Source organism: Kluyveromyces lactis (assembly GCF_000002515.2).
Source record: "Kluyveromyces lactis strain NRRL Y-1140 chromosome D complete sequence".
Classification (NCBI taxonomy): domain Eukaryota; kingdom Fungi; phylum Ascomycota; class Saccharomycetes; order Saccharomycetales; family Saccharomycetaceae; genus Kluyveromyces; species Kluyveromyces lactis.
The window spans coordinates 1,258,050-1,271,528 of NC_006040.1; the positions used below are offsets into that span (position 1 = coordinate 1,258,050).

The 13,479-nt window shown below is 41.5% G+C and overlaps 7 protein-coding genes across 7 annotated transcripts; 5 read left to right on the forward strand and 2 right to left on the reverse strand.

Annotated features, from left to right (window-relative positions):
• Positions 1–127: 127 nt before the first annotated feature.
• On the forward strand, positions 128–1,651 carry DRN1 (Drn1p; the record flags this gene model as incomplete). Its single annotated transcript, XM_453722.1, has 1 exon — positions 128–1,651. The coding sequence occupies one exon, from the start codon at positions 128–130 to the stop codon at positions 1,649–1,651; it is 1,524 nt and encodes a 507-aa protein (XP_453722.1).
• Positions 1,652–1,810: 159 nt separating this feature from the next.
• Positions 1,811–4,447, reverse strand: MRD1 (RNA-binding ribosome biosynthesis protein MRD1; the record flags this gene model as incomplete). The annotated part of the gene is made up of 1 exon (XM_453723.1): positions 1,811–4,447. The coding sequence occupies one exon, from the start codon at positions 4,445–4,447 to the stop codon at positions 1,811–1,813; it is 2,637 nt and encodes an 878-aa protein (XP_453723.1).
• An 826-nt stretch (positions 4,448–5,273) lies between these two features.
• VAS1 (valine--tRNA ligase) lies at positions 5,274–8,549 on the forward strand (the record flags this gene model as incomplete). Its single annotated transcript, XM_453724.1, has 1 exon — positions 5,274–8,549. One exon carries the CDS (start codon positions 5,274–5,276, stop codon positions 8,547–8,549), a length of 3,276 nt encoding a protein of 1,091 aa, XP_453724.1.
• A 153-nt stretch (positions 8,550–8,702) lies between these two features.
• On the reverse strand, positions 8,703–9,380 carry RRP46 (exosome non-catalytic core subunit RRP46; the record flags this gene model as incomplete). Its single annotated transcript, XM_453725.1, has 1 exon — positions 8,703–9,380. One exon carries the CDS (start codon positions 9,378–9,380, stop codon positions 8,703–8,705), a length of 678 nt encoding a protein of 225 aa, XP_453725.1.
• A 373-nt stretch (positions 9,381–9,753) lies between these two features.
• On the forward strand, positions 9,754–10,707 carry TPC1 (thiamine transporter TPC1; the record flags this gene model as incomplete). The annotated part of the gene is made up of 1 exon (XM_453726.1): positions 9,754–10,707. One exon carries the CDS (start codon positions 9,754–9,756, stop codon positions 10,705–10,707), a length of 954 nt encoding a protein of 317 aa, XP_453726.1.
• A 368-nt stretch (positions 10,708–11,075) lies between these two features.
• Positions 11,076–11,753, forward strand: PIS1 (CDP-diacylglycerol--inositol 3-phosphatidyltransferase; the record flags this gene model as incomplete). Its single annotated transcript, XM_453727.1, has 1 exon — positions 11,076–11,753. The coding sequence occupies one exon, from the start codon at positions 11,076–11,078 to the stop codon at positions 11,751–11,753; it is 678 nt and encodes a 225-aa protein (XP_453727.1).
• Positions 11,754–12,110: 357 nt separating this feature from the next.
• ALE2 (Ale2p) lies at positions 12,111–13,097 on the forward strand (the record flags this gene model as incomplete). The annotated part of the gene is made up of 1 exon (XM_453728.1): positions 12,111–13,097. The coding sequence occupies one exon, from the start codon at positions 12,111–12,113 to the stop codon at positions 13,095–13,097; it is 987 nt and encodes a 328-aa protein (XP_453728.1).
• Positions 13,098–13,479: the final 382 nt, after the last annotated feature.

A 13,479-nucleotide genomic window follows, 5' to 3' on the forward strand; every position in this document is an offset into this window, starting at 1 on the left:
TTTACTATATGAACTTTGTTACTACTGGACATAAAGCATCGCGATGAGATGAGACCAAACATCTGTTATTATAACTGACAGTACAGCTATCATAGCGTGGGTATAGCGGGTCTAGGGATACGGTATCATGGATTTACTGAAGATTCTTGTGCTAAATACAAATGACGAATCGCTTTTAGATGTTCTAGCTGTTGCTAACACTTTGCACAATAAATCCGGCCCATTTGCATGTGCACTTATACTGGGTGATGTTAAAAAGTGTTCTGATGCCTTGACGAACTTCCAGATGGAACTTCCCACTTATATTGGCAATGGTTCTGAACTTTCTGATGGGAATATAAGCCATTCTCGTGATTTGAACGAGAATTTGACGGTATTGAACGGTTTTGGATTCATTAAATTAGCAAACGGGTTGAAGATAGGGTATTTGGCTGAGACCTCCAAGCTATCGGACTCAGCTAGGGCCGAGGTGTTGAAAAACTTCCAAGAGTTATCAGAACAGACTTCTGCTGATATACTCTTGTCTTATGATTGGAGTGAAGCTATCTCTGAGAGAGAGAATTTGATTCTAGGAAATAGTCTGGTGGATCAAGTCGCATCGCTGATGAAACCTAAGTACCATTTTACTGGCAAGAATGAGAAACAGTTTTTTGAACTAGATCCGTTTGTCTGGGATCATACCAATGAACACATATGTAGGTTCATCAACGTGGCTCAGTTTAAGAGCGGTTCGAAATGGGCCTATGCATTCAAGATCAACCTACTAGAAGGCCTGGAAACGATACCCGACAATTTAATAGATAATCCATACTTGGAAAAGCCTAGTGGAAAGCGTGATTTAGTGCCGGATCCTGAAACTGATAACTCTAGTGCTGTCTCCAAGAAGCAAAGGAAACCTAAGCAAGTGTTGCCGTCAGAATGTCGATTCTGTTTGAGTAATACTAAACTAAATGATCATATGATTATATCTATCAGTAAATTTTCCTACATCACTATAGCTAAGGGGCCATTAACCACCCCAGGAAATGATATGGATTTCTCTGGCCATTGTTTGATCATACCGATTGAACACATTCCTAAATTGAACACAGCCAAACAAGAGGCGGTCATCACAGACACCGATCTATTTAAAGATTTAAACAAATTCGAAGAGAGTATAGCCGAAATGAACTTCAAGAGGTATGATATGTCAACTCTTATATTCGAAATAAACTCCAGTAACGCTATTCATTTCCACAAACAGCTGATACCGGTACCGAAATATCTAATCGGGAACTTTATCAGTGCTTTGAACCGCCAAGTCCATATGAACAACGAGAAATTTAAGAGCAATGCCAAGTTAGAGTTCAAAGAATTTGAGGGTTTCGACGATAAAGAGTACTTAGGTCTAGTTAATGATCATGAAACAAATTATTTTCAATTCATTATTCGCGAAACTGCGTCGAGCAAGCCTAAAGTATATATCAGTGTTTTCGATAAAGACGAAAGGATTGATCTTCAGTTTGGTAGAAGGGTAGCTGCTTTCCTATTAAAACAACCGAAAAGAACAATGTGGGACTCCAAAGTATGTTTCCAAACCAAACAACAAGAAGAGAAAGATGTTTCAAATTTCCAGCGGGCATATAAGAATTTCGATTTCACTTTGAAATAAGTGGCCGAAGAAGGTACCCAATAGAAGTATCGTTCACAATCGCCTTTTATTTGAAGATAGAATTCTATAAACTAACCAATATGTAGCAGTATTATTACCGAATATAATTATTTAATTAAATGCATTACTAGACAAGTTGAAATGTAAAATCTCCAAATTTTATCCCTGAAGACCGTCATTTTCGTCATCTTCATCAAGATCTATCTTTCGTTTACCAGAATTTCTCATGTTGGCGATCTTAGTGGTATTCACTTGCTTCTTCACTTTTCTAGTCATCTTTTCAATTTGCTGTTCAACATCTTCTGGATCCTGTTCAACAAACTCCATGACAAGTCTACGACCTAGCAAATGGACACCTTGTAATTGATCCATGGCATTCTCAGCTTCCTTTGGCAAGAGGAACTCAACAAAGGCAAAACCTCTAGCTGATTTGTCGAACTTCTTTGGAACTCTTACAGATTTCAATTGGCCAAAAGAACTGAACAATTCGAAAACATCCTTTCTTGTAGCTTCGAATGGTAAATTCTTAACAATAATTTTACCTTGGTTCTTCTTCTTTTTCTTAGATGATGCATTGGTGGTCGAAGTACCTTGTCTGTGCGATAGTTTTAGTTGTAATTTATGGCCATCAAGGATAGTACCTTCCATGGCACTTATGACGGCATTGGCTTGTTCTTTTGTCTTAAATTCAGCGAAACCAAAACCCATCGAGAGAGTCTTGCCTGGCTGCTTTGGATCTGGCTTGGTCTTCACTTGAGCAACAACAAACCCGTTAAACGGTTTGAACTTTTCAGTCAACTGTTGAGAAGTGGTAGAGAAATTCAAGTTCTTAATGAAAATGGATACAGTAGGTCCTGCTTGAACGTCATCATCATCATCATCATCATCGTGATCATCTTTATCAGCTGCTGGCAGAGATTGTGCTTCAAGAAGATCAGCTCCTGAAATTTTAGCTTCCTTGGCCGTAGCTTTCTGGATATCGGTTTCAGACTCAACTAGTTCATCACCTTGTGCATCTCTAGTGAAACAATCAGAAGGACCCTTTTCAAGATAGATGATCCCATCTTTGAATCTTTTGTATGAAATTTTACTGAATGCTGCTCTAGCTGCAGGAACATCTCTGAATTGAAGTATGGCAATTGTGCCACTTGGTGGTAGCAAAAGTCTTTGCAACTTACCAAAAGGCAAGAACAATTCTGCTATCTCTTCTCTGGTAGTACCGTATGGGAAATTCTTAACTAGTATCACTCTATCATCACGTTCACTATTCTTTAACTGAGCAAACTTAGTCAAATCAACACCTCTTGTTTCGAAAAACTTCCGCACATCACCAATTACAGAGGCTTCAGCCAACGCCTGTTTCACAGCAGAGGATGAGTTTTCAGCATCGATCAACTCGGATTTCTTCATTCCTAATTTGTCGGCAACACTGCTGAGCACAGCATCTTGGTTCATGTATAACGAATTCCATGAGAAAGTCTGTTGAGCACTGTTGGCCTTACGTTTAAGTTCCCTTTGCTTCTTCAAAGGCAAGTTCTTTAAATCAAATTCATCTAATTTATGACTCTTCTTAGCATCTGCTGGAAGGATATGCAATAATCTCCCTTGGAAGATCTGTTTATCGAGTTCAACGAACGCAGTGGCCGCATTGTCTGCGTTCTTGAACAAGACGTATGCGAAACCCTTTGATTGCCCTGTTCTGGTATCAACTGCTATGTGAACCTCTTCCAATTCACCGTACGGAGAGAAAAGTTTCCTGAAATCGTCTTCAGTTGCTGTGTATAAGATATTTCTCAAGAACAAACGGCCCGTTTCTCTGATCTTTTTCAATGATTTCTCTTCTTCTGACTCTTGACTGGTTTCAACTTCAGTTTCCTCAGGTTGCTGTTGTTCTGTATCGGGTTGTTGCTGCTGTTTCGATACTGGTGTATCCGCACCATCTTTAATTCTGACTCTACGGTTTTTCAACCAGTCCAAATCTGATACCGCTTCATCTTTGGCCATATCGTCCGTGGAAGTAGGACCAGCAGTATCAAACGTATCCAAGCTCATCATTTGTGGTTCAGGTTCATCAGTATTAGCATTATTCGAGCCACCATTGAGAGAAACATACTCATCATCACTTTCATTTCCAGGTAACTTGAACATGTCGGTATCCTCATCGGCATCGCGAGAATTACCCTTCAAAGCCAAGGCTTGCGAAAGCAACGGATTAGAGGACATTTCACCAACTTCATCATCAGCAGCTTCTTCATCCTCACCCTGAGTCTTGGATGACTGAACAGTCTCCCACGATGTTACCTGGCTGGAGGGTTTCATCGTGTTAATGAACTCTTGTAGTTGCTTGTTCTTGGCTATCTCAGCATCTATATCGTGCTTCTTCCCACCGTCATTATTGGAGTCTGATTTCTGCTTTTTCTGAGAGTCCTTCTTATCCGCAAGAAGCAACTCCTCACGTTCTCTGAGCCTCTTCAACGCTTCTCTTCTCTTCTCTCTCATGGGCTGAGGTACCCTAGGATCAGCAAAACTCTTAGCCATCGACACTTCGATCTTGGAGGTATCGACAAAAGTTCCATTGAAATAGTTCACACAATCAAAAGCGTCCTCCTCGTCACGAAACCCAATGAATGCAAATCGTCTGGATTCACCATCCCTGTTCTTCATCAACTTAACATCACTGAGGTAGGACTGGACATCGGTACTTTGATGTTTCTGAGTTAACCTCTTCTCAATCAAATCCCTTAGACGATCCTCTTTGAGATATATCGGCAAACCTTTCACAATAACACGAGACATATTTGGTTTCTGGGTTAAAGTCTGGCTGAACTTGGTATAGGTGGTTGATTTGGATGGCTACACCCACTGCAAACACAGTAATACTTGTCTTATAGAGGTGATGAGATGAGATGAGATGAGCTAAAATTTTCCAGATGCCTTAGAAAAAGAAATACGGTCACGTGATAAACAACTAGGGCCACACGTCCATCAAAAAGGCTTAAACAATCGCCAGGGCTGCTCAAACCCTTTCCACGCCATCACTCAACCCAAATTGTTCCTCCAGATCTTTTCATGCCCTTGTATTGACTTGCGTTCTGTATCTACATCGAACGTCAGAATTTAAATCCGACCTTATTTACCACTCATTGTCCAAAGCTCGAATGTTAAATCGTGATTTAAGGCAAGCAGACTACTTAATATCTACAATAACTAACCTAGCATCACCATTGACTGCATTTCAATCACTTTGTTCGAGCTTTATATTAACTGTCGGTCACTGACACTTATGACTAAATCGACTATCCTGCATAAAATGCGCTAAAAAGAGCTCTTTTGAAAAGAATATTCTCAGTTACACATTTGAAAAACAGACTCATAACACTAGAGTACCTTCCAACCACTATAACACTGGTAAATGTCCATTATTGACCGTGGTTCCCCCCCTTCCTTATCTCTATTTTCACCCCTTTGTACAGAGTTCTCAGTGCCAACTGACAAAAAATTTTCCAACATTGAAACCAAGAACTGAAATTAAGAATTTGATCAACTAATGACAACATGATCGGATGATGGCAGTTACGGATCTCCTAGTTGTTTGTTGCGTTACTATTTTGGTTACAACTTAATGTTGAGGTTGTTTCCAACGCGTACATTCAACTTATTACGAACTCAGTTGCTGCCCACGTCATCGTTGAGCATTACTATTCGAAAAATGTCTACTGAGCCAAAGCAAGACTTACCACAAGTCGATGAGAAGACTGGCGAGATCATCATCAATCCATTAAAGGAGGATGGTACTCAAAAGAGTCCGAAGGAGATTGAGAAGGAGAAGAAGAAGGCTGAGAAACTATTGAAATTTGCTGCCAAGCAAGCCAAGCAAGCACAGAACCAAGCCGGACAAGCCAAGAATGCAGCCAAGAAGGAAAAGAAGAAGAAGGAAACGGAGCCAATCCCTGAATTTGTGGATAAGACGGTCGCAGGTGAAAAGAAGATCTTGGTTTCCTTGGATGATCCAGCTTTGAAGGCTTACAATCCAGCCAATGTCGAATCCTCTTGGTACGAATGGTGGAACAAATCTGGATTCTTTGAACCAGAGTTCACTAAGGACGGTAAGATCAAGCCAGAAGGTGTGTTCACTATTCCAGCTCCACCACCAAACGTTACTGGTTCTTTACACATCGGTCATGCTTTGACTATCGCTATTCAAGATTCTTTGTGTAGATACTACCGTATGAAGGGTAAGACAGTGTTGTTCTTACCAGGTTTCGATCATGCCGGTATTGCTACTCAATCCGTTGTTGAGAAACAGATTTGGGCCTCTGAGAAAAAGACCAGACACGATTACGGTAGAGAAGAGTTCGTTGACAAGGTCTGGGAATGGAAAGAAGAATACCACAAAAAGATCAAGAACCAAGTGAAGAAATTGGGTGCTTCTTATGACTGGAGCCGTGAAGCATTCACTTTGGATCCAAAACTTTCTAAAGCCGTTGTGGAAGCCTTCGTTAAATTGCATGAAGAAGGTATCATCTACCGTGCTGCTCGTTTGGTTAACTGGTCCGTTAAATTGAACACTGCTATTTCTAACCTTGAAGTCGAAAACAAGGACATTAAAGGTAAAACTCTATTGTCTGTTCCAGGTTACGATGAAAAGGTGGAGTTCGGTGTTTTGACTTCTTTCAGTTATCCAGTCGTTGGTTCCGATGAAAAATTAATTGTTGCTACTACTCGTCCTGAAACTATGTTTGGTGACACTGCTGTCGCTATTCACCCAGACGATGAACGTTACAAGCACTTACATGGCCACTTCGTTCAACATCCTTTCTTGAATCGTAAAATGCCAATTGTATGCGATGCTGAAGCCGTTGATATGGAATTCGGTACTGGTGCCGTGAAGATCACCCCTGCACATGACCAAAACGATTACAACACCGGTCTTCGTCACAATCTGGAAGTTATCAACACCTTCACCGATGATGGTCTATTGAACGAAAACTGTGGTCCTGAATGGGAGGGCACTAGGAGATTCGACGCTAGAAAGTTAGTTATCGAAAAGTTAAAGGAAAAGGGTTTGTTCGTTGGTCAAAAAGACAACGAAATGACTATTCCAACATGTTCGAGATCTGGTGATATCATTGAACCATTATTGAAGCCTCAATGGTGGGTCTCGCAAAAGCAAATGGCTGAAGAAGCCATCAAAGTTGTTAGAAACGGTGAAATTACCATCACACCAAAGTCTTCGGAATCTGAATATTTCCATTGGTTAGAAAACATTCAAGATTGGTGTATCTCTAGACAACTATGGTGGGGTCACCGTTGTCCTGTTTACTTCGTGAACATTGAAGGTGAAGAAAACGACCGTAACGATAACTCATTCTGGGTGTCAGGTAGAAACTTGGAAGAAGCCGAAGCTAAGGCAGCCACTAAATTTGCTGATAAGAAGTACACTTTGGAACAAGACGAAGATGTTTTGGACACCTGGTTCTCATCTGGTCTATACCCATTCTCCACTTTAGGATGGCCAGATAAGACTCCAGATATGAGCCAATTCTACCCAGCTTCCATGTTGGAAACTGGTTGGGACATTCTTTTCTTCTGGGTTTCCAGAATGATCTTGTTAGGTCTAAAGTTGACCGGCTCTATTCCATTCAAGGAAGTATTCTGTCACTCTTTAGTTCGTGATGCTCAGGGTCGTAAGATGTCTAAGTCCTTGGGTAACGTTGTTGACCCATTGGATGTTATCTCTGGTATCAAGCTAGAGGATCTACATGCTAAATTGTTGCAAGGTAACTTAGATCCAAGAGAAGTCGAGAAGGCAAAGAATGGTCAAAAGGAATCTTACCCACACGGTATCCCAGAATGTGGTACTGATGCTTTGAGATTTGCTCTTTGTGCATACACCACTGGTGGTCGTGACATTAACTTGGATATTCTCCGTGTTGAAGGTTACAGAAAGTTCTGTAACAAGATCTACCAAGCTACCAAGTTTGCTTTGTTGAGATTGGGAGATGACTATAAACCACCAGCTTCTGAAGCTCTTTCTGGCAATGAATCCTTAGTTGAAAAATGGATCTTGCACGAATTGACTGAAACTGCCAAGAATGTCAACGAAGCATTTGAAAAGCGTGACTTCTTGAACTCCACCTCAGCCATCTATGAATTCTGGTATTTGGTCTGTGATGTTTACATTGAGAACTCCAAGTACTTGATTCAAGAAGGTACAGAAGTTCAACAAAAGTCTGCTAAGGATACCTTATATATCTTGATCGACAATGCATTGAAAATGATCCATCCATTCATGCCTTTCATCTCTGAAGAAATGTGGCAACATCTACCAAGATACGCCAGCGAAACTTCTCCAACTATCGTTAAGAGCTCATACCCAACTTTCAAGGAAGAATTCCACAATCCAAGCGCTGCTAAGGAATACGAGCTAATCTTAAACGTCACAAAGGATGCTCGTTCCTTGTTGGCACAATATAACATCTTGAAAAACGGTAAGGTGTTTGTTGAATCTGCTAATGAATCATACTACTCCACTGTCCAATCTCAAAAAGATTCTATCGTCTCTTTGATTAAGGCAATCGATGAAGTTTCCGTTGTGAAATCTGCTGCTGATATCCCACAAGGTTGTGTGCTACAATCTGTCAACCCAGAAGTTAACGTGCATGTGCTTGTGAAGGGTCACGTCGATATCGATGCAGAAATCTCCAAGGTCCAAAAGAAGCTAGACAAGACTTTGAAGTCTAAATCTGCCATTGATAAGATTGTCAACAGCAGCGATTATGAACAAAAGGCCAATGACCAAGTGAAGCAATTCAACAAAGAAAGATCAGAGCACGCTGCCGCTGAAATCGAAACCTTGGAAGCTACCATCGCTAACTTGGAAGCATTGAAGTTGTAGAATTGTTTTGTTATTTGTCCAATAGATTAGATTACTCTCTCTGCCGCTGCTAATGCGAATTATATAAATGCAAATATATATAAATTGTATATAAAGATGATAACGTTAATTATAAAGTTAATTTATAAAGAACCATGGGTGCAGGTATACCCACTACTGTCTCCAGACGAAATCTTTGGCGACTTTATCCTTGATCACTGATCTCAACTCTGTGTATAACCGTATACACTCTTTCTCACCTGTTTCTAACACTTTAAACAACTGTGACTCGTCAAAGCTGCCTAAACTATCAAGAAGAAGCAGGTTCCTGACATCTATATCCCCGTTCTCATTCGTGCCCAGCTCTAGACAGTATACGTGGACCGATTCACATTTAGCTAGCTGCGATTCTGTTGGGTTCACCACCAGCTGCTTCCCTTCAGTGGTAATACCAATACAAGTACCAGAACACATACTGAGTAACGGTACACCAGCATCCACCAATGCGAGCACCGCTGCGTTAACACATACACTGACTTCTTTCACAGTATAATCCCTGCTTTCTCCCGCTTCTAATACTTGGAGACATATCTGCACAAATTGACGTGGATGCAAGTATCTCGCAAGCACTGGGGTCAACACAGAACGGATCTGATCTTCCATTAACTTTTCCCTCGTACTCTGTACGCCTTCAGCAGGCTTCACGATGATCTCTAATGCAAGTTGTGTGGGCAACTCTTGCCTAGACTTAGGTTCCATGGGTCCCGAAACAGAACAGATAACTTTAGTTCCGCTGTTTGAAACAACAGAAGAGCCATCAACATGGCCCAAAACATGCGTCGTAGTCTCCATCTTGGCTAGAAAATTACTATAGGTACAATATAACAATCAATACGCAGTCGGTATAGACGGTAATGAGCCACTACAGTCCCTCTTTCCCCATCTTTTGAATGTTATGTCAGGATGAGATGAGATGAGCTTCAAATTCAGAAATTTTTCACTTTTAGGATACGCAATGAATAGATATGAAACTAAGAGGTTGGAGATGCAATGCAATTGATGTGCCAGAGACCCTTTTAGCAGGGCATGTATGTGGTAATTTATAAATAAGGAGATTGTGTGTAGGTCTGGCTTCATTTAAGTTCTGAGAAGGGAGCGAGAGACCAGCATTCAGTGAATCTTCAATCCATCAAGAGAGAGGGATTTATTTAATGACGAAGAGAGAATGAACACTGGCATAAGGAAAGACCATCTCAGGAAAGGTGAAACGGTATCATGGTACAATTCAGTGATTGCTGGTTCTGTTTCTGGGGTATTTGCTAGGATGGCAACTGCACCAATGGATACTGTAAAAATACGATATCAGTTACAACCGGTACAAGAGGACAAATATAAGGGAATTGCATCTACTGTGAGAACTATAATGAAAGAAGAAGGACTTCGAGCGTTATGGAAAGGAAACATCCCGGCGACGGCGATGTACGTTGTTTACGGTGCAGTACAATTCGGATCTTACTCGTGGTTCAACAACGTTTGGTCTGCGAAGTTCCCTCGGTTTTCACAGCAGGGACAAACGCTAACGGTCGGAGCGTTGGCAGGAATGACTAGTTCAGTGGTATCTTACCCGCTAGATTTGCTTCGGACAAGACTTATAGCAAACAGAACGAGCCATCGGACCAGTGTCGCAGAGGAGTGCCGACAAATGTGGCTCAATGAAGGTGTACGAGGTTTTTTCACTGGAATATCCACTGCGATGACAACGGTTACTTTATCCACGGCTATCATGTTTCTCACATATGAGACCGTGAATATAGTCTGTGAAAACCACGAGAAAGAATTCTGGTCGCGACCTGTAAGTGCTAGTTCAGGGATCATCGCAGGGTTTGTATCCAAGACGATGGTGTTCCCCATTGACACTTTACGTCGCAGAATGCAAGTGATGAACTCTAAGAGAACAGTTCATTTCACCAAATTCCCTGCTGTTTACCACGAGTACAGGTATAAATCATCCACTGCAATTATTTACAAGATACTAAGACAGGAGGGTGTATCAGCGTTGTACCGAGGACTTACAATGGGACTATGTAAATCTGTTCCAACGACAGCAATCAGTCTTTTCGTGTATGAACGCACAATGGATCTCTTTGATCACGGACAGCGCTGGGGGAGATCTCCATAGGACAACTGTGGATATATCTCATACCAACGGAGGATGTTACAGAGAGCGTGTTTACCTCCAGTATATAGTTGATGTAGAGGAATATCCTACTGTGTATAAGTCACGTGATCAATATCAGAATCATTTAATGATAACTTCCAAACGAATCAAAGCAACTTACCGATGGCTGATGCAAAAGAGAAAAAGAGACGACAAAACCAGTCGGTACGGCGCCACTTCTAGCTGCAATTGACGCGTAGGATCTAAGTACAAGTGGTAATTCTTATTTTTGGTGTTACTATTGCGAAGTTGTGCAGATTGTTTCTGGAAACTACTTAAATTAAGAGCCTCGACGAGTTAACAAGAATAATCTCGTGAAATAGTTTCAAATGTCCGCTGTCACCGCTAGAGATGTGCTATGGTACATCCCAAACCAGATAGGGTATGTGCGTGTGGTGACGATGTGTTTATCGTTGGTTTTGATGGCCAAGCATCCGTTGTGGACGATGGTAGTGTATGGAGTGTCTTGTTTGTTAGATGCACTAGATGGGACAATGGCACGTAAGTACGGCCAGATCAGTTCATTCGGTGCTGTGCTGGATATGGTGACAGATAGATCCACCACCACAGCATTGATCTGTTTCCTATGCGTGGCATATCCGGTATGGTCGCCCGTGTTCCAACTACTAGTTGCCTTGGACATTTCAAGCCACTATATCCACATGTACGCAACGCTAAGCACAGGGTCTCAATCGCACAAGGCCATCGAAAAGGAACAATGGCTTCTCAACTTATACTACACGAGACGTAAGGTGCTATTCACGATTTGTGCGTTGAACGAAATGTTCTACATGGGTCTATATATCAACGCCTTCCCTCAGTTCAAATCGTATTACTTCCCATTGCTTGGATCCACCCATATCGGAGCTATCATCGCGCTGGTGTGTCTTCCAGGGTACATATTCAAGCAGATTGCCAACGTCGTTCAACTAAACCGTGCTGCGTTGATGCTTGCCAATAAGGACGCAGCAGAAGCCACTGAGAGAAGAAGTGCAAAGAAGAACTAAGAGTTCCTCCCCATTTATAACTACCGAATAGAATTTACCGATATATATATATATATATATAAATACATCAATGAACTAGAAATCTAGTACTCTGAAAGTGCATGCCACCTAACGCCAGAATGTACGGTCCATAGCTTGCGTACTTTACCATATATCATCTTTGTCTCATCTCGTATTTTATGATGGCATCTCTCGAGCAGCTTTATGGAACAAATTACTGTAAATCCACATTCACCACTTCAAACGGAACTAGATCAGAAGGAGAAAAAAAGGCTTTGTGCTACTACGGATAGACCAGCAGCTGTGGTACTGTTTCCCTCGAGGTTGAGAGTTTTGTTGCCTGTTCAATAACCAAAGATGAGTAGTTCTTTGTTTAGCAGCGTCGTTCCAGCAGCTGTTTCCGAACAGATAGATCTGTTCACGACCTATGTGATGTCCTTACCTCCGCACCCTCATTTGACCGAGTACGTGATCCCATATCTCGAATCCAATGGATGGATTACTTCGAATGTGATTCTATCCAATTTACACACTGTGTTGTACATTGCCGTCGGGTATCATGCGCTATTCCTGTTATCTCAACGGGTCTTATTCCCACCTCTAGCTTCTTATAGGTTATCCTGGGATCCGGAGACTACGAAAGACCAACGTAAGTCTAAGGAAAAGCAGCATGCAGACCTTGTCAACCAGAGTGCCGTTCGTCTGGTGAGTTGGATCCAATCTCTGATCGTGCTTTATCTCAGTTTCGAGGCCATTGCATATAACAATGAAAAACCAGATCTAAACTCTCACGATCGTATCTTTGGCATGGACCCATATAACGTGAAGGTATGCGTTTTCGCAATTGGGTACTTCCTATGGGATATCTACATTTCATTGGTCTACTCTACCCTCCCATTCGTGCTGCACGGTTTGATCTCTACGGTGGTTTATGCTATTGGTTTAAAACCTTACATCAACTACTACGCAGGTATTTTCCTGATGTTCGAGCTATCCAATCCATTCTTGAATATCAGATGGTTCGGGATCAAGTACTTGCCACAACTGACCAAAGACTGTCAGACTGTCATGGCCAAGGTGTGTAACGTGATCCAATTGGTGAACAATGTCGTTTTGATCTTGATCTTCTTCTTGGCAAGAATCTGCTGGGGTTTCTACCAATTCTACCAACTGTGTACCGATTTCTACAACATCAGAAACGATCCAAGCTTCTTACCTCTCGAAACGGCCATCATTGTGACCGGTAACCTGATCCTTGACGTTTTGAACTTATTCTGGTTATCAACCATGCTTTCTGTTGCTGTCAGAATCATCAAGAAAGGTGGTAAAGTCCAAGATAAATGAAGATAATACAAAGCGAGCGACCGGCGAATAGACCCTCAGATTCTGAGGCTCGTCCCGCCGTGTAACATTCTGCCTTATAAACTTTTATAAATCTATTGAATTTAGATACAGAATCCCGAGAGATAAACTAAATATCCTTACGTACATCCAAATCAAGTTCTTGAATAAACTCTGACGATTTCCTGAAGCACACTATAGCAGCCTCCTCATGCCCTAAATTGCTATTCTTGGACCGTACACGGCTGAGCCCATGACTCTGTTTTGAGTTTAATCAAGAGAATGTACATAAATAGAATCGAAATAATTGGAATTTGAATCACACACATCACCACACCATGTCAACACAAAAACAAAGAAAGAAAGCCAAATAACACTCCTTAAA